Here is a 22,969-nt window from a genome sequence, read left to right as displayed (position 1 = left end):
TAGTACATACATAAAGCTGTGTAGCATAATTTCAGACTTTTTTCATTAGCCTAGAAAAAAATTCTTTACTCGTTAATAGCAGTTCCTCTAGACCCACCTACTGACATTTTCAGCTATAGGCAGCTGATCAACCTTTTCCTATAGGTTTGCCAGTTCTGGACACTTCATATGAATGGAATCACAGAGGCATGCCTTGGTGACTGGCTTCTTTCAATTGAAGTAATAAACCTTGAAAGAATTACGTTATGTATAGTACTTCATTCCTTTTTATGACCAAGTAGAATTTCATTATGTGGATATACTATCTTAGGAAACCAACGACTGTTTGGCTTTCCACTTTTAACCATGAAATGATCCTGCTACAAACATTCTTGTACAAGGTTTGGTGTAGGAGTATGTTTTCAGTTGTCTTGGATGTCAGTAGACTGGCCGGGTCATATAATTCTGCCTAGCGTTTTGACCATCTTTTGTACATCAGTTGTACCATTTGCTATCCTGCCAGCAACTTAAAAGGGCTCCAGTTTCTCCACATCTTTGCAGCAACTCCTTGCTCACCTGTATTTTGGTCACCAGGGGTGTGAAGTAGCTGATTGGCGTGGTCCACATTGGCACTAGCCACGTATTTATCATTCTCAGTAAATTGTATATTCAAATCCTGTTTCCACATCTGAATTACTGAATTGTAAAGAGTTCTTGATCAAATAAATGATCAGCTGAATTAGACTTTTCTTCTCTTGTTGTCTTTATATTTTCAATTTTTTGAGACAGAGTTTCTCTGTGTAGCCTTGGCTGACCCATAGAGATCTGCCTGCCTCTGCCTCCTGTGTGTTGGGAATTTGTCACTGCCACATGACTTTTTTTTTCTTTCTTTCTTTCTTTTATCTTTTGGCTTTACATTTTTCTAACTTTACTTTTACTTTTTATTTTCATGCATGTGTGTGTCTACCTGTATTCCAGAAGAGGGTGTCAGATCCCCTGTAGCTGTGTAATGGGTAATTGTGAACTACCCAGCATGGAACTTAGGTCTTCTGGAAGAGTAACAAGTACCCTTCACTACTCAACTGGCTCTCTAGCCCCAACATTTAAAAAACATCCTGTGTTTATAACTAGAGGATCGCAAAAAACAAACAAAAAAGAGTAATGCCCATAGGACACATTTTTTTTTTCCCAGAACACACTATCATGGATGTATATTTTTTAAAAGAAACAAGATAAATTTATTTAAGGACATTGAGGTAGTTCTACCTCTAAATTGTCTGTGCATAAGTCATATACCCAAGCATGATGGCACATGGCTGTGATCCCAGCAGTTGGGGGAAGGTAGGAGGATCAGGAGTTCAAGGTCAGCCTCAGCTATAGAGCAAAGTTCGCAATTATTCTGGACTACATGAGACTTGACCCCCACCCCAAAAACGTCCTTCATGATAAATGGTGGTGCTGCACATTTTGGTATTTGGTTTCCACATCAACTTAGTCTATGACAGATGACTTCCCATTCCTGATGGCCATTACGTTTAGAAAACCCATTAGACCCTTTAGGCCACATAGAGCCTCATAGTGATAGCACATTGCTCCCAAATATATTTGTTTTAATATATACACCCTAAAATGACAAGTGATTAAATACAATGTGAAAACTCAAATTTCGTTTGTAGAAAATTCCCTTTGCTAAGACTTGCAGTAAGAATAAAGATCCTGGCCACACCACAGCAGCATCTTCTGAAAGAAGAACACAGTCCATGCAGGGAAAAGGGTAGAACACCCCAATATCCCCGCACACTTTATCAACCTTACTGACTTACTATTAAAGATTGTTTGCCAGGCTAGAAGGAGGACTCAATAGATAATGCTCTTGATGTATAGGTATTGACTGGAATTTGGATCCCCAGAATCCACATAAAAGTTAGGCAGATGTGACATCTAGCCTCTATTCCCAGGATCAGTTTAGGACTTCCACACACATGAAAATAAAAATACAAAATAAAATTTCATTCCAAAAATAGAAGAATCAATCTGCTATTTAAATCTTTAAATTTAAATCTTTATTTAAATTTAATCTTAAATTTAAATTTAATTTAAGATTAAATTTAATCTTAAAGATTTAAATCTTTCTATTTAAAGAAATAGAAAAAAATACACAGAGTTTGTCTTTTGTTTTTAAATAGGTGTTATCTATAACAGTGTAGGTTTCTGTACGTGAGAACATGATCTGGGCTTTGTTGCTTGCTAAGGTTGCTTCTAAACAGATAAAAGATTGTATGTAGTTTTCCTAAGAAAATTAAAGCGATTTAGAAACAAGCTTAATATTAGTTAAGGGTTTGCCAACTTTAACATTAATAATTTTAAATATAAGGATATAGTAAATTTTTCATAATTATATTAAAACTTGAAGCCTAATATTCACACTAATTCTGTATCTCAAGATTCAGTTAGTCTTAGTTGTGATGTGATCTTGTTCTCTTTTTGAAAAGGCAGTTCTCAATGCTTATAGTGGTGGCCTGAAGATTGATCATTAGCGGTTCAAAACAAACCTACAGTCTGTGGGCACTGTCAACTGCACCAACGTATGTTCAGTAAACATGGAACATATGGCCTCAGTGTGCCAGCTTCCTACTGATTGACCTTTAAACTCGTGTGTATAGAGGCTGTTAAATGACTGTTTTTAAGTTATATTAGCTACCTAGAAATTCCAGCCCATCATTCACAAAATTGATAAAATTCATTCATGAATGTATCTCTGTTCCGTCTACCTCCCCAGCTATCCCACTGTTATCCCTCCTAACCTCCATCAGTGTTGACCGCATGCTCCTTACAGGTTCTTCTGTGCTTGCTGCCATTCACTTCCTCCTGGGAGCTCTGTTGTCTGCCGACCATTCCTGAGGTCACCATTTAGTCATTTCTTTTTTCCACTGCTCCATTTTCTGTCTTTCAGCTCTGGTATAATCTTTTAAAACCTTGACCCTGTCGTTTTATTTTTCTGTCCAAACAGTGCCTAACTGAGGTACAGTTTGACATCCATTGGATTCTGGAGTAGAAGTGGAAACACAACCAGATCCGTGTCTACCTAGCAGGAGTTTATTTAAATGCAGTCTTGATTAGACCATAGAAGCACAGTCTTAATTAAAAGATTAATACTGAAATTTTTAAGTTAAAAATGTAGAAAAGGGGGCTCATCTGCTAAGAGCACTGGTTGTTCTTCCAGAGGTCCTGGGTCCAATTCCCATGCCCACATAGCAGAAACTGTGTAACTCCAGTTACAGGGGATCTGACACCCTTTCACAGGCAAACATGTAGGCCAAATATCAATGCAGATAAAACTAAAATAAAATCAAAAAAAATGTAGAAAAAGTCAACTACCTTTTCCTGTAAATGTTTATGTCTGAAGGCAGTTTTTATTTTTCCCTTCTTTCCTTCCTAAACAGGTGGTTTGTTCTGGATGCAGAAACAAGAGATCTCGTGTCCATCCACACCGATGGGAACGAGCAGCTCTCCGTGATGCGCTACTCAGTAGGTGGGCAGTCCTTCCCTTCCCTTTGATACGCACTGCTGACATCACATTTACTTGTTGATGAGGTTCACTCCCCCTCTTTTAAGAGTTGTGACATTCCCCTGAACATCAGATTAATTCCACTACTGAAAACTATAAGAAACCTGAACAATTAGACAGCGTAGTGAAGATCAAGCAAGCATGGATTTAGAATGAACTGTCATTCTAACTGCAGTTGTCATGCAGTAACTGTTAGAAACAGCACAGCCAATCATACTTTATACACCAGAATCTTTATATATTAAGCTGAATGTAGTAGTACGTTCTTGTTGGGACTGCCCAACCTTAAATAATGCTACAGAAACTTATTAATTATGAAATCTTGGCCTTTACTAGCTTAGGCTTGTTCCCTAACTCTTAACTCTTATAACTTAATTTAACCTGTTTCTATTCATCAATGTTCTGCCACGTGGCTTTTTACTTTTCTTTCATTCTGTATGTCCAACTCCTTCCAGGTCTCTCTTCACTGGCATCTCTCACATACCCTACTTCATCTCTAGTTCCTCTCTCTCCCCAGAAGTCCTGCCTATTTTCTCATTCTAGCTATTGGCCATTCAGCTTTTTATTAAACTAATCACAGCAATACATCTTCACACCATATACAAATATCGCTCAACAGCTAAATGTTACATCTAATTAGCAACCTTTCCTTTGTGTATAAAAAGATATAAGCAGTGGAGAATGGAGTTCAGTAATAGAACTCCTTGGGTTCAGTCCTTGGCGCTGCCAAAAAAGCTGTAGAAGAAATAGCCAGAACGCACACTAATATCATTTCTCTGGTTACTAATACCATTTCTCTAGTTAGCATTGCTTTGAGTTCCATCATCATAATTGTTTGTTACTCAATAAAATAATTAGTAATTCACTGCAAAAAAATTTCTATAATTCATTCAGCTTTGAGTAGTTCTTTGTATTTTATTCAAAATGTTTCACAACATTCCAGCACTTTGCTGTTGTTACTGTTTACGTAGTTTGATTTATATTCTTTTCTAGAATTAGTCTCACTTTTTTTTGAGGCATAGTCTTTCCCAAGCTGGCCTGAAATTCACAATTCTCCTGCCTCTTGGAAGAACTGGGATTATAGGAATGCAGACCTGGAATTTCTTACATTTGAACATTTTTGGGTTGGTGGGTTTTGTTTGGTTTTTTTGTTGTTTGTTTGGTTTTTCTTGGGTTTTTTGTTTTGTTTTTGTTTTGTAGTGCTAGCAGTTGAAACCAGGCCTCCGTGTTCATGATAGGCAGACTCTTCATCAGGGAGCTGCTGCTTTGGCCCGGAAAGTAGATTCTCATAGCTGTCGGATCAAGAGTAAAGAAAAAATGTTTGATTCTTTATTGTTTCAAAAGAAGCACAGAATATGGGGAGAAAAATGCATATTTACCAGGATGCAAAATCCTAGAAAAAAATCAGTTTGATTTCTGTTGTTGTTTTAGGTGTTGGTTTTTCACATGTATTATATGTGCACATGTGTCAGAGAACAACTTTTGTAAGTTAGTTCTATCCTTCTACCACATGTTCCTAGGATGGAAGACAAGTCGTCAAGCGTGGCAGTGTATACCTTTCCCTTCCGACCCATCCTGCCTGCCCCAGAAGAAGCATTTTGAAGCAGCAGAGTTTCCTGTTTTGTTTTTATTAGTTTGTTTTTAATGCTGGAATAACAACCTCTATGAATTGTAGCATTTAAAATCAAAAGATCAGTGGAGTTTGACCAGTTGTTACTTGTTTAGCATAGTGGTAGTTCCAACCAGAGATACAGAACTAGAGTGTAGTGTATCCCTTCCCAAGAAGACTCGCCATGTAATTGGTAAGAGCAGATGTACTGCCTAGATGTGCAACTGTACGTGCTTAGCTCACTGCATGGACACTGTGTGCTTCCACCAGTAGATGCAGGGAAATTGCTCTGAACCCAGCCTCTAGCGCCTACAAGGGGACAAGACTAGAGAGTGTTTTCAAGGAGGGATTCTGTGTTGGACTAGGTAGGTTATTTGATTTTAGGAAATGTGAAGTGATTGGATTTGTTTGTAAAATGCCAAATAACAGTTAAATTGATGAGATCTAACATTTTTAATAGAATCAGTAAGGTAGCAATACATGCAGACATTTTCCCAGTAAACACCTTTTTTTTGTTTAATTCTAGATGGTACTCTCCTGGCTGTAGGATCTCATGACAACTTCATTTACCTCTACTCAGTCTCAGAAAATGCAAGAAAATATAGCAGATATGGAAAGTGCACTGTAAGTAGCAAAGTAGAATGACCTAAGTTACAAAGTAACTGAGAAATTGTATTCTATAAAAAAGAGAATTAAGTGTTCACTTTGATGTAACTTGTTTCCTCCTGTTATGTGCTGTAAACTCTACTCTATTTCTGTGAACTGAGAATCCCTGTATCAGAATGCATGGGTCCCTTGCCTTGCTCCCCAGTACCTTACAAACTAGCTACTGTGGCACATGGAGGCAAGAGAATCAGTGTTCAGGGTCATCCTCAGCTGCCTAATAAGTTTGATACCAACCTAGGATATTTGAGACCCTATCTCAAATTTAAAAAAAAAAAAAAAAAAAAAAAAAGAGAGGGGGAGACCTGGAGAGGTGTCTCAGTAGAAAGGAGCGTGAGTGTGCTCTTGCAGAGGACCGAGTTTGTTAGCACCCACAATGAGCTGCTCCCTTTCACCTGTAGCTCCTGCTCCAGGGGATCCAGTATTTCTGACCTCTGTGGACACAGCACATACCCATACACATAATTAAATAAATTTTTAAAAAGAAAATTGTAATTACTGGTTTGTAGGCTACAGCTGTGTGTTCTGGAAAGGTTTCTATCCCCTTACATGTCAGCTCAATATTTGCGTCTCTAATTAGTATGAAGGCAGTTTGTTCAAGCTATTTTTATGTTTGATAAAAGATATTTCTGCATAACCCTGTCTGCCCTTGAACTTGCTATGTAGACAAGACTAGCCTCAAATGCACAGAGATGTGCCCTGCCTCTGTCTCCAGAAGTGCTAGGATTAAGGTGTGGTCACCACACCTGGCTGTGGGAAATTTTTTAGCTCAGTGTCCCATGCTTCCACCCGTCCCCAATAACCCTACAATATCCTATATCACCTGCCTCTAAAATGGAATAATTTCAGAGATATCTGCATTTAAGGAAGTTAGCAGAAACATATTTTCTGAGATTTGTTTACCCATTTTTGAAAGTAGTAGGTTATCTTTTTAATATGAAAATTAAATTCTATAAACAAGCAACATATTTACTGTTTGGTAGGGGACTCAGCTCTAACTAGAGAAATTGCTTAGGCACCAGGAATATCTGGAAAATGTGTTCCATTTCCTCAAAAAATACAGTTGCCAGGCTCGTTAACACACATTTGTAATCCCAGTCCCAGCACTCAAGAGACAGAGATGCAAGAGTCATTGCAAGTTCCCAGCAGCCAGGGTAGTCAGAAACAGCAAGAGCCAAAAAGAAAAAGACAAAAACAAATACTTATAACTGAAGTGGGGTGGGGCTGTAGTTCAGTATAGAGTACTTGCCAGTATGTCTGAGGCCCTAGGTTCAGTCCCACACAGAATAAGGAATGTAGATTGTAGCCTTGGTGGTTCCAGACACACAAACTGGATCCCAACCCCTGGCACTGCTTCCACAGTTGCGCTAACCTTCTACTTCCGTCTTCTCGCCTACAAAGTGAGGGTGGTAGTAGTTTCCACTTCACAGAATTAAAGGAGCTAATGCAGGGCTGAGGAAATAAGAGTGTTTACCGTGCAAGCATACGAATTGAATTTGAATTACGAGCACCCACATAAAAAGCTGGGCATGGATGCACATGCCTGTAATCCAGTGCTGTGGTGTGGAGACTAGAGGATCACTGTGATCTACTGACTGCCAGCCTCATTCCACATTACACGAGAGATCCCCTCTCTCAAGGACAAGGTGTACACTTGATGTCCTCCTCTGACCTCTAGACACATATATACATACTCCACATACAAAAGAAAAGAGTTGAATGTGCATAAAGACCTGAGGATCGGTCCTGGCATAGAAATGCTCAATAATTTGTGCATATTATCTTCATCCAAAATGAAGTAACTTAGTGTGTATGTTAGGAAATTATTCATAATTAGCAAATGACGTGATGAATTGGTATGGTGGCACAAATCCTTTCGTTGTCTTGATAAAACAATTCACTTGGGTGGCGCAAATAAAAGAGTTAGTTCTTATAAACATACATGGTATGGGACTGAAATTTATTATACTTATTATATATGGATTGAATAGCCTTTATTCAAAATGCTTGGGACCAGAAGTGTTTCAGATTTCAGCTTTTTTGACTTTGGAAATAAGAGGTCTTGGGATCAAGATTGAAGTATAAACCCTGAGTTTGTTTGTTTCTTATGCACATGGCCCAGTGGTAATTTTACAGTATGTTTACTACACTTGTGTTTTGACCCACCCGTCAGTGAGATTATAAATCTTAGATTTTGAAGCATTTTGAATATTCACATTAGGAGTTTTCAGTTTGGCTAAGCTTGGTGGCATAGACCTGTAATCTTGGCACTCTGGAGGCAGAAACGTTGGCCACAAGTTCAAGACCAGCCAGGTCTATGTGATAACACTGTTTCAGAAAAAAAAAACAAGGTTCAGATTCTATGAGCAAAAATAATGTTTGAGAGAAGAGCTCTGTTTGTTGCTGCTCTGTATGTTTTATACTGTGCACTCAGACCAGTCCGTTTATACACCAGTCAACAAGCCATCTGAGTTACTTGTAGAACTTAACAAATGGTTTTTGTTTGCTTTGGAAATAATTACAAATCACTATTTACACTTTTAATTAATTTATCAACTTAATGTCTGTAGTATGGAGTAGTATAGAAAACAAAGATAAAAGGAAGTAGTCCACTGAGAGGGTAGGAGTCAGCTCAGCTGGGAAAGTGCTTGCCTTACGACCTTTGGAGCCCAGAACCTTTGTTTAAAAAAATAAAAAACTGGGCATGGTGGTACTAGGTTGTAATCCCAGCACAGAGGGAGCAGAAACTGGCAGATCACTGGAATTCACTGACTAGCCAGCCTGGCCTATTGGGTGAGTTCCAGACCAGTGAGGACAGCATGTGAGGTTGTCTTCTGTCCTTCATGTATATGTGTACACACAAGAACATCTGCACGCACACATGCAAATAAAGAAAAAAGTATTTCACCATGAGAATTATTTTTAAGATAACTAAGATTTACCCTAGTGGGCCTCAAATTATTTTATGTATTATTATGCCCAGGACTTGTGTGAGTGCATATACCACAGTGTGCATGAGGAGGTCAGATGGTAGCTTCGCATGGGAATCCAGTGGGGAACACAGGCTGCCTAGTATGCATGGCAAGCACCTTTATACCCACAAAGCTATCTCTCTGGCCCAACTTTATCTTTTTTTAAAGTAATTTATTTAATTATGCACATTTGGTGTGAAGGTATAATTCCCTGAAACTGGAATTATAGACAGTTGTGAGCTGCCATATAGGTGCTGGGAATTGAACCTGGGTCCTCTGGAGGAGTAGCTCTTAACCACTGACCCATTTCTTAAGCCCCTTTAAATTATCTTTTAGTTATAACCTCTTCAGCAAAAATAAAAAGGTCCCAAGTCTTAATAAATAGGGTGTGTAAAATAGGACTTAATGTTATAAAATCTGTATTTTGTTTGTTTTATTGGTTTTGAAGCAGGGTCTTATAATGTAGCCCAGACTGGTGTCAGTTGAGTACTGGGTTTATAGGTGTACACTCTGCCACACACAGATGGAATATAGCTTTATAGCTGGTTGCTGTATGGGGAACTTGCTTATTGTCTCAGTACTCCTTTTGCAGATGAGGAAAATAGACCGTAAATGAATTAACATTTGGTTGTCTTGACATCATGGCAAATCTAGAACGTAAAGTTTTCGTAGAGGGCAGACTGCAATGGTCATATTCCTCAGACTTGTCACTGTGTTATTATTATATTATGCACTACCATGCAATTCACCCAGAAGAGAAACAGCAGTATATAAGATTTGATGATAAGAATGCCCTTGGAAATGTTGGGAAACGACAAATTGGTTAATTTCATGGGACTTGTCCTACTGTAATTAGGCAGCTTTTATCTTTAATGAGTACTTAAAAGTATAATGATGAGATAGTCGGGAACTGTTTGTGTGTACAGTGCAGTTTGAGGCTACAAGGAAAGGCCTGTCTACTTGGCTTAACTGCCTTCCGTTCTTGAGCTTTGCTTCTTGCTGTCACTTCTCTTTCCACATCCACCAGCTGGTCTCAGAATCTCTGTTGCTTAGAATCTGTTTTCTGCTATTAGAAAGGACAAACAGGGCATTGCTGGCTCTTCCACCTGATTTGTGACTTGAGGCAAGTTAATTAACTTCCCTGAATCGTATGTTCATAAAATTGGAGATCTTAAAAGTTCATACTTCGCAGAACTGCTCAGAATTCAAATGTGAATGCTGCTCCCTACTGTCAGTCATTTTCCTGCTTTACTGCAAGGGGTGCTGTAAAGAAATTTCCCGTGGTATGGCTAAGGGAAAGGTTTTTATTGTGCTTAAGAGAGAAAGCAGACTGGAAGTGGGAAAGCAAGAAGACAGCATAGCCGGGGAGAACAGGAGCGATTACAAGAAAGGAACTAGTGAGAGAATAGCCACTAGGGGTAAAGAATAGGGGACTGAGGGAGCCTGGGGCAGCATGGGCTCTGGTAGGTAAGGGAAACGACTACTGGCAGACAGGAACCAGACTCTCAAGCTCCTAAGGGATGCTGGCTTCTTTCCTTCTGCTGGAAATTCTTCTATAGTCCATCTTGAACTCATTTCTGCAGTCTATGGACTGCTTGTTGGACTGCCTGAGGCCTAACATTTAAGTGACTAATGTAGCTGAAGGAAGAGACGGAGACTCCTTAGGAAACGCCGCAGCAATAGATTCCAACCAGTGCTGAGAGGTTGCAGTCTGCCCTTCTTATGGTGTCCTATGTATGAAAACGTTATTTTAGAAGATGGGGCTACACAAGAATGCAGAGCAGGGCTCCCTAGTAGAAGGCAGCAGGCTGGCTCAAGTGTCCCTAATGACTGATGCAGTCCGTTTTTAGATTTGCACTCAAATCACCACACTCTTCCAAAGCTGGTCTGTCAAATACGAGTTTACCACGAGCACAGTAACTGCTAAGGGCACTAATTCCAGTTTCCACTGGCCAGCCAGGTTTATTCTCTGTGAGCAAGCCTCATCAAACAATATAATGCCCAGAGGGTGGAACATGAGTATCCTATAGCCAGTACATGCCTCCCTTTTAGTAAGGAAATTGCCTGAGAAGCCAGCATGTAATCAGAAGGCGAGCAGTTCATACCTATATCCAAGGTCCTGCTATTATAGCTCTTGGTTCAGATCCCTCGACCCCAGACATGGGTGAGCCCTATCTACAATTGCTTCTGTTTCTATCCTTCTGCCCACCATCTTGACCTGAATCTAGAAATAAACAGCACTTTCTTACTTACAGTCAGCTTGGGCACTAGACTTGCTGGCGTGGGAGCCATGATGGCTCTTACTTCTTGGGGTTTTATTCCCAGAGGTCTCCATGAGCTTGCTCTTCTATTCAGTGAAGCTTATTTCCCCTCTTTAGAGTGGGTGTGAGACAAGGTCTTGTTCTAAAGCCCAGATTGTCTTCAGCCTCCCAGGTACTGGGATCACGGACTGAACTATCACACCTAAATTGTTTTGTTTAGTTTTACCTCAAATATCTTTCATAATCTTACGGAAGTTTATCCCTATCTACTTAAAAATTCATTATTTCTAAAACTTCTACACATTTTGATTTCTAAATTTTGATATTTACTGTTTAGTCCCTCTTCTAGGTGCTCTTTGATTTGTTAAGTCAGATCCTAGGACTAGAATACGGGCATTTAAATTTGAAAATTTTAGCATATAAAAGTATTGAAGAAGGCATTAGCTATGCAACTTCATTCTCTGAATTTTAACAAAATAAAGAATCCACAGCAGTGGCTCATTTATCACAGCCTCTCGTTCTGACCACTCTAACCACGTTCATGCCCCTCACCCTGCAAGTGTGGGAATAAGCTGGTTTCCAGTTGAAGAACTGGGTTCAGATGTGTCAGGGGTCAGACCTTAGAAGCCGGGATAAAAGGGTTACATCTATTGTTTCCTCTTTTAGTCACATTTTAGCCCTTACCACACAATGCTTCTCATTCCAGAAACAGAATAGGAGTGGTTCTTACACTAGAAATCATTCAGCAGAATACCTTTTCTCTTTCAGAACAAAGTATTATTTAGCTCTTTGTATTGTGACCATTGACTATCTGTTGATTTGTGTCCTGATTGGTCTAAACTTCCTAGAAATCTCAAAGAAAGTAAACCATGAAACTGACTCAGGTTTCAGCAGAGTGATATGTTTTGATATTACTATACCAGATTGTACATAGCACTCTACTAGCTTTAAGAATTAGTGATATAGACTTATTTAAAAGAGGTCATTAGAAGAAATCAATGGTCATTAGAAGAAATCAATTTGCCTAGTATGTCCCAGGCCCTAGGTTTGATCCAGCACATCACTCAGACACAGAAGTTCTTTTCTCCTTCTGCTGCATCCCAATCGTGTGCTGCTTCCATGCCCAACATCATTTTAGGTGATTGAATTCAAACCACATTACACTTCTAATGCAGAGAGGATATGAACAAGAACAAAGACACCCCTCCACTAAGTCTTTCTGTCACCCAGAGCTACACGTAGTTTGGGAAAGACAGTATTTGAGTAGGACACCCAGGCAAGCGATACGGAATTGCCAGTATACACTGGGACATATTTAATTGGGCTTTAGGAGACTGGAGTAATTGAGAAGCTTGTGAGTCATTAAAAACTATATCTGAGACACATTGAGTTTATTAACTTCAAACTATGTAAGCAGGAGGCTTTTAATTCCAAAAGTACAAAATTAGGCAAATGAAACAACTGAGTATGTGTATGTCAGCTTTGATAAATCATAAGATCGGTAGGACATACCTGAAATGGTTTATTGGGAATATCAAATGCTTACATGTAAATGGTTAAGCATTTAGTAGTTTTGTTGTTTTGATTTCCAGTGTCAATAAAATCTAAGCAGCAAAAGATCACTGTTTTCCTATTTAAGGAAAGTTTTGAAGAATCAAGATGATTAACTTGGGTCCAGCTGTTCCACAGGAATGCAGTGTTGGGTCACTTTCCCCTACCCAGAACATTCTTTGGAGTTCAGAATTTGCCTAGAAGAGTTCCACTCTGACTATTTATAGGGCCCATACACAGCCCAGGAAAACGTCTATGTGCATAGTCTGTAACAGAAACTTCTTCTCAAGGCTGGTGTCACTCCAGTAGGGCCATATGGTGAGTGGGTTGAAGGCATGCTTGAGGGCACGGTGCTCTGAGATGGAATTTTCTAGAAGAGTTAGTACCTACTTGGTTCTGGTGTGTAAATAGAGACAGCAGGTGTCACCAGGTCCAAAGCACTTTATAGTGTTCTGTTGTGCGAAGCCCTGTGAACTCCACAACCCTGCCCAAATTCTTAGTGTATCACTGGTGTCTTCCTGCATCCTCGCCTTCTAACAGGATGGGGTGAAAAGACCCGAAGAACCTGCTCTGGGTCTCTTGGTTCTGCAGGCCCTGATGCTGTCCCCATCCCTTAGGAGTCCTAGCACAGAGGTGCTAAGAAAGCACTGTTAGCAAATTATTAAACTGTCATTCAGAACTCTAAATGCTTCCTTTATTAATCTTTTCTTAGGGACATTCTAGCTACATCACACATCTTGACTGGTCCCCAGACAATAAGCATATAATGTCTAACTCAGGCGACTACGAGATACTATACTGTAAGTATGAGCAATCGTCTAAGGGCTCAGACATGTTTGCCTGTGTTATGAAGGCTGCATGGAATGTGAACAGTGAAGAGTGTATGCAGGCCTCTAAGTTAACAGCACACGTTACCCCAGGCTAAGTAATGAGGCTCACATGCTGTTCTCTGTCCAAGAAAGCAATGTGTTAGTTTAATGGTGCAGAACTGACAGCAGATGTTGCCATGAGATATTTTTCTGTGAAACTGCTGCAGCTCTGAATGGTTTCATTTAACAGCTTTCTCTAGAGGTAGGGAGAATGTTAGGGTGAGCCTTTATGCTTCCAGAGAAAAGAATAAAGCACCATGGGAAACACTTTGTAATTCTGTAAGGTCCTATTACATACTTTCTTTTCCCTTTTAAATGTATCTTAATGTTTTTCAGTGTATGGATTATAAATACAAGTAAACGTGACTAGTGTGAATCAAGATTCACTTTCAGATACATTTGTACACAGCACTGTGATTACACTCCGTTTCTAATTTCTAAAGGGGACATTGAGAATGGCTGCAAACTGATCAGGAACCGGTCAGATTGTAAGGACATCGACTGGACAACATACACCTGTGTGCTAGGCTTCCAAGTCTTTGGTAAGAATATCACGGCTAAGTGTGAGGGGTGGGGGAGGGAAGGAGGGACCTTTTTACCCATGTTTACTGGGTAAATCAATAAATGGAAGGTGTTAGCATGCACCTTTAACCTCAGCATTTGGAAGGCAGAAGAGTAGGTGTATCTCTGAGAGTTCGAGACCAGCCAAGACTACATAGTAAGACCCCTAATTTCAGATTCAGAAAACTTAAATGTATTGATTAAACCAATGTGAGATTCGTTCTCTGCAGAACCCCACAGTTTTGGTCTCAAGGAAAGGGGTTGACGCAATCGAGTAAATTAGCTTCCAGTGTTTCCCAGGTGGATTTAAAGCTTTCAAATTAGTAAGACTTTTTTGAAATAGCAGCTTTATTGAGAGCATATTCACATATTGTACAGTTTACCTAAAGTGTACAAATCAATGGTTTTCTTATGCCCACAATCATAAAATTTATCATGCTCTGGTCTTGCAACATTTTCCTCACCCCTAAAGAGACACTACCATTAGTCACCACCCATCTCTCCCTCTACCCTAGTGGTTCTCAACTGTGGGTCAAATGACCCTTTCATGGGGTCGCATATCAGATATTTACATTACGATTCATAACAGTAGCAAAATTAGTTACGAAATTTTATGGTTGGGGTCACCACAACAGAGCGATCTGTATTAAAGGGATGCAGTGTTAGGAAGATTGAGAAGCACTACTTTACCCAAACCTAGCAACACTACGCTCATCTGCTTTCTGTCAGTTTCCCTATTCTGGATAGTTCATATAAACGGACACATGCAACTGTGGTCCAGTGAGTAAGAGTCATCTGGGTACGGCATATATCAGTCCTCCTTACAGTTGTGATGCCCTTCTGTATGAACAGCATAGACTCCATTTTGTTCATCTCTTCCTCGGGTAGACTGTTTCTACTCTTTTGCTATTAAAATGATGCTGTGCACATGGACAGTTTTTATGGACAAGGTTTCCTTTCTCTTGGGTGTGCATACACTCCAGAGTGGCATTGCTGGGTCCTGTGACTTGTGAGGAACATGTGCTTTTTTGCTTGTGGGTATTCAGTAGTCCTAGTACCATCTGTTAAAATATTAAGGTGTTTTAAAGATAAAATTTGGGGATTAAAGAGCTGAAGAGATGGCTTATTTGGCAAAGTGTTTATAAGGGAAGCAAGAAGACCCAAGTTCAGAGTTGCAGCTAGCATGAACCTACAATCCCCTCACTAAACAGGTAGAGACTGGGGTCCCTGAAGGCTCTCAGTGGCCAGCCTGACTGAATCTGAGCTTCAGGGTTAGGTAGAGACTCTGTCTCAAATCACATAGATTTGAGGAGCTGAGGGGATGGATGAGTACAGCTGGAGCCGAGGGGATGGTTCCGTGGTACAGAGGGAGCTGAGGGGATGGATGAGTACAGCTGGAGCCGAGGGGATGATTCCGTGGTACAGAGGGAGCCGAGGGGATGGTTCCGTGGTACAGATAGAGCCAAGGGGATGGTTCCGTAGTACAGAGGGAGCTGAGGGGATGGTTCCGTGGTACAGATAGAGCCAAGGGGATGGTTCCATGGGTACAGATAGAGCCGAGGGGATGGTTCTGTGGGTACAGGCTAAACATGGAGACCTCCGTTTGAATTTCCAGCACCCACTAAAAACCTGAGCATGGTTATAAACATGCCTGTAACCCCAACATTGTGGATCCTGCACAGGCAGATCTTGGGAGTTTGTTGGCAAGTGGTTCTAGCAAAAACAATGTTTTCAGTTCCATGAAAGCCTTTTTTTAAAAAAAAAAAAAGATTTATTTTATATGTAAAAGGTGTTTTGCTTGCATGTATGTAAGTGTGCCATGTACATGCTGTTGAGGCCAGAGGACATTGATTGAATCCTGTGGAACTGGAGTTGAGAATGGTTGTGATCCACCATCCAGGTATAGGGAGGGGCCAAACCTAGCACTTCTGCAAAGGCAGTAAGTGCTTAGCCGCTGTGCCGTCTCCACCACACAAAGACTGGCCCTGTGGCAGAGAGCAATAGAGTAAGACTCCCAGCATTCTCCTGGATTTGCATGTCCCTCCCTGTACACCCACACAATATTTTTAACAAACCTACCATCTCCCCTCGAAATGCGTTTGTTCTCAGGACTAGAAAGGTGGGTCAGGTTTGATTCCCAAGCTCCCACTGTGGCTCACAATGGTGGTTCTGTTCCGGGGGATCATATGCCCTCTTCTGACTTCTGTGGTCACCAAACACACATGTGGTGTGCATGTGCAAACAAACCCTCATACACCTTCAAAACAGAAGTTCTCCAATATAGGGGTCAGCCATGTTCCACAGTTCAGTCTGATCTAACTGGAGCTTGTCCCTTACTCTGACCGTAATCACCACCCTCAGAGAGCTCGCTTAGCACATTTGGTAAGTTGTTTTGAAAACACAATTGTTATATCTTCTTTTTGAAAACAAGAAAGTTCTGTGGGATAACACACTAGACCAGTGTATGACCTGGCACTTAGGGGACATGTAGTCCGCCTCCCTGAGGGAGCATGTGCCCCCTCTGCTGACTATGCCTCTTGTGCTCTTCTCTTCAAGTAACTCCTAACTTGTCCTCTCACGGAGCTTGAAAGGGCAGGCTAGTTTCTTAGCACTACCCAGCGCTCCTGTCCTGAGGTCTGGGTGTATGTGTAAGGACCGTCAGTTACGTTTGCAGGCTCGTTTCTCACACCTCTGTTTCCCCAGGTGTCTGGCCAGAAGGATCCGATGGAACAGACATCAATGCACTGGTGCGGTCCCACAATAGGAGAGTGATAGCTGTGGCCGACGACTTCTGTAAAGTTCACCTGTTTCAGTATCCGTGCTCCAAGGCAAAGGTTAGCTCAGCTCAGCAGAGCCCAGTGCTGCCTTACCTTCTGCTTGGAGATACCTGTGGGGTCCCCAGCTGTCTTGGTGATACGCTGCACAGCCTGCTCAGTTGTCCTCTTCTCATACTAGGGGCTGGACCATTGATAGTGTCCTGTTCTTGTGATAGGCTCTTGTTGGCCTTTGATTCACAGCATCCCTTCTGCCTTTGGCCCCCAGGTCCTGCCATTACAGGTGTGCACTGCCATCTCAGGCCCTTTCCGCCTTTATATAAATAAACAGGAAAATCCTGCAGGATCTGATGTAATTTAAACTAGCCTGTTTTCATAAGCTGACTGGGTCTCCCCAGTCATCTCCATTGCTCTAAGCAGGCATATAAAGAATGAGTTTAATTTTCCCATCTGATTTATTTTCTAGGCTCCCAGTCACAAGTACAGTGCACACAGCAGCCACGTGACCAACGTCAGTTTTACTCATAATGACAGTCACCTAATTTCCACTGGTGGGAAAGATATGAGCATCATTCAGTGGAAGCTTGTGGAAAAGTTATCTTTACCTCAAAATGAGGTCATAACAGACAGCGGTCCATCCAAAGCCCCTGCCTCTTCCACTGAAAATGCCAGGCAGTGTAACCCTCCTCCACTGCCTCCTTCCCAACCGTTAACTGAGACAGTTGAGGAAGAAAGAATGAGCAGCTCACCCACGCTTGTGGAGAACAGCCTGGAGCAGACTGTGGATCCCAACGAGGAGCAGAGCGAGGGGGGCAGTGAAGACCTTGGTGCAGTGATTGATGAAGAGCCTGCCAGTGAGTTAAGCGAGAAGCAGGGAGCCACTGACCTGCCTGAGGACCAGCAAGGTGCACCACCCCTGTGCTAAAACCCAGGCTCCAGTGCTCCCTTGGCTGCCTGTGATGTGATGTGATGTGATGGAGTCAGATAACATGTTGGGCAGTGATGGGGAATCACTGTAGATGGAGGTTTGTTTCCCATGTGATTGGGTGTTCTTCAGTAGGCTGAGCTGCCATCTGTGAGATACAGTAAACCAAAGGTTGTTTGGTATCTGTTGAAAACTAAACCAAAATTAAATAGCAGAGGAGACTGACAGGTGAGTGTCTGAGAAATCACCGTGTGTGGTGTGAATACTGGAAACAGAACTGCAGTTGTACCCATCGTTATCTGAACACAACGGAGGCATCACAAATACCAGTGCTCCTACTGGCTCAGACTGCCTTTTTTTCCTGATATAGAAAAAGGAAGCAGGAAAGTGACCTTACTGTGATACTATCCCGCGAGTATCTAATGGGAACTTTTTAAGTAAGGAAAACTTCAGTTTTGCCAAATGTGGTGGTGTTGCCTTCTTCTGTAATACTGCATTTTCTTACACTACCAGTAGATGTCCGGATGTGCTCAGGAGGCTGTACTCTAGAAGATGCCTTCTCTAGTTAGAAAAAGAACAGCCCTCAGTTTCTGTGGACAGATACTTTAACCTAGAAGCAAGCATTGGTTTGTTGAAGAGCTTTTAATGTATATTAAACCATGATTCTGAGAGATGGTGGGTCCTCCAAGGAGTCCTTTACTGGCCTGAACATTCTCTGAGGTTTGGCATTCAAGGGAATGAAAATAAAACAGAGCCGCATGCCTTTAAAAAACAAACTGTAATGACGACTGCTAACCTTCGCTAGCCTTCAGCACTATCTGTTCCCTCAGTAGAAGTAGTGTAAATGGTTGAATTGGTGCTTGAATTCATTGGTTCAGTTGTAATTTTTATACAGACTTCTTACACCGAGGGATGTCTTTTTTACAGAAGTGTAGTAGTCACAGTTCTGCCTAGTAGGGCGCACCCTTTGCAGATGTGCTGTCTGTGGGCGTTTCCTTCCTCTGCGAGCCTTGCAGCCCTGTACGGCTAGCTTGGGTTTGGGCAGTGCATGTGTTGGTATACAAGGGGAAGGGGCTTTTTTCAAGTTTTGTCAGATAACTATTTTTCTGAAATATGTTTCCTACTTAAATGACTGACAAGTGTGCATTTCCTATGTTTGTTTATACTTTGATTACAAAAAAACTGTTTATTTTTTTTAACTTGCTACATTGTTTTCATACTTTTTTGTTGTTGGATTATGTTTAGAAACTTTTCATAAGTTCAGAAGTCTTAAGTATGCAGACGTTTACGTGATTGTGCCATTCCAAAGTGCATCAGAACTGTCATTCCCTTCTCGTGTCTTCTCAGGAGTAACACATATCAGGTATTCATCATTTGGAAATATGAACGCTCCAGGGAACTCCCACGGACACTAGGAGACTTGTACTCACACACTGTATGGAAGGGTGTGTGCAGAGGGACAAGTGGAGACCTGTGTATCTCTAGATAGGATGCACACTTCAAAATGTTCGCAGTATAAGTCTCTGTCTAGGTTTATGTCCATGTATCTCTCCTTTTGTTTACAACATTTTTTTTAATTAAGGGAAAAAAAACACCTCAAAGTAACTCTCTTCCAAAGAAGAGATTTTAAGCCACCTGACTTTCAGTTCAGCCTGTACCCAGCTAGCAGAGAGCACAGCGTCAGGCATCTGTCCACCAGTTAGTGGTGGTGGTGGAATCGAGTCCTTGGAGAAGGATCCTAGGAGGGGAAAGTACATTTCTTTCAGTGCCTGGAGAAACAGCTCTCCACACACAGGGACTTTATTTGGGGTCGTCTGTCTCCTTTGGGGTTGCCATGTACAATGAGATTTATAATCATGATACTCTTGGGTGGTAGTTTCCAAAGACACTACTCCTGTGCAGACAGCGTGCCAGCCCCTTGTGCTGGCAACTACTGTTTCATGTCAGTCAGACCTGTGATAATGGCTGGAAGGATGTGGGATTATGAATTGTGTAAATGTTTTCTTAGAAAAACTTGTGAATGAAAATGAACCCGAGTGTTTCATGTGAAGATGAGCCATTTCTATCATGCATTCCGATGTCATGGCAGAAAATTTTGAAGATTAAAAAATGAGATAATCAATGTTTCCTTGGCCTTTTTTTGTTTGGTGGTGGTTGTTGAAGACAGTCTTGTTGTGTGCCCTAGGCTGGCCTTGAACTTGTGGCAGTCCACCTGCCTCTGCCTTGAAAGTTATTACAGGCAGGCTCCATGTACTCAGTTCTTTGGTCTTTTTTACATGTGTCTTAAATTGGTTTATTCTGGTACTTCGTGTGATGATCCAGATATCAGAAAGTATGGCAGTGGAGGAGGAGACGCCTGTTGGCTGCTATCGTGGACTCACTCCTGGTAGTGGGAAACCTCATGCCACTAGAGGAAACTGGTTCTAATGTGTGCACCAGTTAATAGGGAACAGTGCAGCTTCCGGTTGTTTCATAGCTGTTTAACAGTGGGTGGTCCTGGTGGTTCTTGTTACCCTCGTGGCCTGGCTGCTTCCTGCTGCTGGTCTTTTGAAGGCCTTGCACTCAACAAACTGGCATCCCCTGCTTTCCTCCCATATCTTAGCAATGTGCATCCTCCACACCACAGCCATAAGCTGACTACACAGGCATCTGTACTCATGGGAACTTACTCAACTCTGATGGATGCACCTTCACAGCCCTTCACACAGACTCAGCCATGAGAGGCTTTCATCAGGTATGGTGACACACGCCCTTAATAATCCCAGGGCTGGGGAAGCAGAAGCAGTCCCAGTCAGTCCTTTTGAGTTCTAGGACAGCCTAGTCTACATAACCAGCCAGGGCTGGTTAGTGAGATCCTGTCTCAGAAAAGGAAAAGAAAAAAGAAATCCACTTAACTGAAGTTGGACAGAATGCCTGAAGCACCAAAATTGGCTAAATGAAATGATTATTCTTTTTTTTATTTTAAATATTTATTTATTTGCTCATTATGTATACAGTATTCTTTCTTCAGTCCAGAAGAGGGCACCAGGCCTCATTACAGATGGTTGTGAGCCACCATGTGGTTGCTGGAAATTGAACTCAGGACCTTTGGAAGAGCAGGCAATGCTCTTAACCTCTGAGCCATCTCTCCAGCCCCCGAAACGATTATTCTTAAAAAAACAAATCTAGGAAAGAAACTATAAGGAAAACTAAGTTGGATTTTTAGGGGCATTAAAGGTGTTGAGGCAAGGAAACGTACAGGAGCTGGCCCTTACGTAAGCAGCAGTTATGTAAAAACGGGGCGGGGGGGACATTGGGAGGGGATTTTGTGTATATGTGTGTTTTGTTTTGCTTTTGAACATTCTCACGGCACCCAACTGGCCTTGACGTTATGGCTTGTCTCAGCCTCCTGGTTGCTAGGATTCCATGCGTGCCCCTCCATCCTCACCTCATAGACAAACCCATTAATGAAAGGCTAAGCAGAGATGTGTAGTGCACTGGGGAAAGCCACGCCCCCACCTCAGCCATCAGCCCCTGTGGAGCTCTTAGCTGAAGAATCGAGGCAGGAAGGCCAAATAGCAAGCCCAATCTCATTTAGCCCTGGTCATGCCAGGACTACATGCTTAAAAGGCTCAAGAAAGACTATACAGGAACAAGGAGGCTGCAGCAAGGGTAGGACTCTGATTTTGCAAAGGAGATGGAAACAAGGAGGGAGCCACTAACAGTCTCCTTGCCCAGGAGTGTGGCCCATTGCCTACAGACATGTTGCATGTATGTCACTGCCACTAGGCCCTGCTGGAGAAGAACGTGCCCAGAATTGCCCCAAACTCACACCGACCTGCCTGAGGACCAGCAAGGTGCACCACCCCTGTGCTAAAACCCAGGCTCCAGTGCTCCCTTGGCTGCCTGTGATGTGATGGAGTCAGATAACATGTTGGGCAGTGATGGGGAATCACTGTGGATGGAGGTTTGTTTCCCATGTTCTTCAGTAATCCCAGGTGTTTTCCAAACACACAAAGGCTGCAGCACTTCCTGCAGGGGCCACACCTCCCTGTGTAAGCTGCTGGGTTCACCTGCTGCAGGGCCCTCTCCGGTGCTGTTCTAGCCTCACCACTCTCAGCTCCAGCCAGAGGAACCCAGAGAGGAACAGACTAGTGACCTTACTTGCCACTTCCTGAGCCACTGCCTTGAATCTCGCTTACTGAACTTGTATCCTAGTGCTTTTTCTGTCCAGAAGACTAACAGAGGCACTCGGTGCTCCCCCCCACCCACAGAAGCTCCAGTGGTGATAGCCAGCAGTCCCAAGTTCCATTGTCACCATTCAGTAGACAGGACCGAGGAAACCAGTAACTTAAACAGATGGCCAGTGGCCACAGATTGAAGGCTCTGCCCATGTGGCCAGATCCCATGATCTCACCTCCAGATTATACTCGGGGAGATGATGGGAAGATGATGGGTGATGGCTCACTTCAGACTCAACAGTGTCAAAAAGGACCTTGTAAGAGACAACAGACTAGTGGTGGCCAGGAACGGTGAAGGAGCGCTGGGGCTACAAAAGGGTGGCACCGGGGTGCTCACCTGTGTTTTGTTTTTCTTTCAAGACTGTATCTTGAAAGATGGTGGTTGCTTGAACGTGTGTGTGAATTACCTGGCATCAAAGCCCAGAACTGGTTGATAGGTAGGTAGAATAGATTAAACAGGGAAACATCTGTGAATTAAATGTAACTGTCAATTTCCTGTTAATACACAGTTATATAAAGTTTCACCACTGGTGGAAAATGAGGAAGGAATCACAGGACTCTGAGTTTTAAGCTTCATGTTAATCTCTCATTTCAAAATGAACTTAAAACAGAAAATACATGGGACCTTTCCCCTTTTGGATTTTTTTTAAAAGAAAAATATGGACCGCTTCACGCGTTTGTGTGTCATCCTTGCGCAGGGCTCGTGCTAATCTCTGGATCGTTCCAGTTTTAGTGTGCGGCCGAAGCAAGCACAACCCTTTTGCATTTTTTGAAGAGAACATACCATTCATGGGACCATTTTACAACAAAACCCTGAAGACAATGTCTTGTGTAGACCAGGGTGTCCTCAAACTTCCTCTATAGTTCAAAATGACATTAAAGATCCTCCTACCCGCACCTGCTAGGTGCTGAGCTCGCAGGCATGTACCACCATGCCTGTTTTATATAGTGTTGGCAGTTGAACTGAGGGCATTGTATATGCTAGGCAAGCATTCTGCCAACTCCCTGAGCTACACT

The 22,969-nt window shown here is 42.0% G+C and overlaps 1 protein-coding gene and 1 non-coding gene across 6 annotated transcripts in view; one reads left to right on the top strand and one right to left on the bottom strand.

Moving 5' to 3' along the window:
* Positions 1-19,854, top strand: part of Eml4 (EMAP like 4) — a 123,207-nt gene extending 103,353 nt beyond the window's left edge. For all 5 annotated transcript variants that reach the window (XM_085690974.2, XM_085690973.2, XM_085690977.2 and 2 more), the window contains 6 exons: positions 3,423-3,511; positions 5,683-5,780; positions 13,316-13,403; positions 13,916-14,014; positions 16,737-16,867; positions 17,274-19,854. In XM_085690974.2, coding sequence (XP_085547100.2) covers positions 3,423-3,511; positions 5,683-5,780; positions 13,316-13,403; positions 13,916-14,014; positions 16,737-16,867; positions 17,274-17,732 — 964 coding nt within the window. In that variant the 3' untranslated portion in view covers positions 17,733-19,854. The remainder of the gene's footprint in view (positions 1-3,422; positions 3,512-5,682; positions 5,781-13,315; positions 13,404-13,915; positions 14,015-16,736; positions 16,868-17,273) is intronic.
* A 2,751-nt stretch (positions 19,855-22,605) lies between these two features.
* LOC125388336 (U6 spliceosomal RNA) lies at positions 22,606-22,709 on the bottom strand. Its single transcript, XR_007228203.1, has one exon. It is a non-coding gene; the product is annotated as a U6 spliceosomal RNA (small nuclear RNA).
* Between the last annotated feature and the right edge of the window lie 260 nt (positions 22,710-22,969).

The sequence above is a fragment of the Myodes glareolus genome, chromosome 6, assembly GCF_982192425.1.
Source record: "Myodes glareolus chromosome 6, mMyoGla1.1, whole genome shotgun sequence".
In the NCBI taxonomy this organism is placed as follows: domain Eukaryota; kingdom Metazoa; phylum Chordata; class Mammalia; order Rodentia; family Cricetidae; genus Myodes; species Myodes glareolus.
This window is presented reverse-complemented; position numbering and strand designations above follow the sequence as displayed.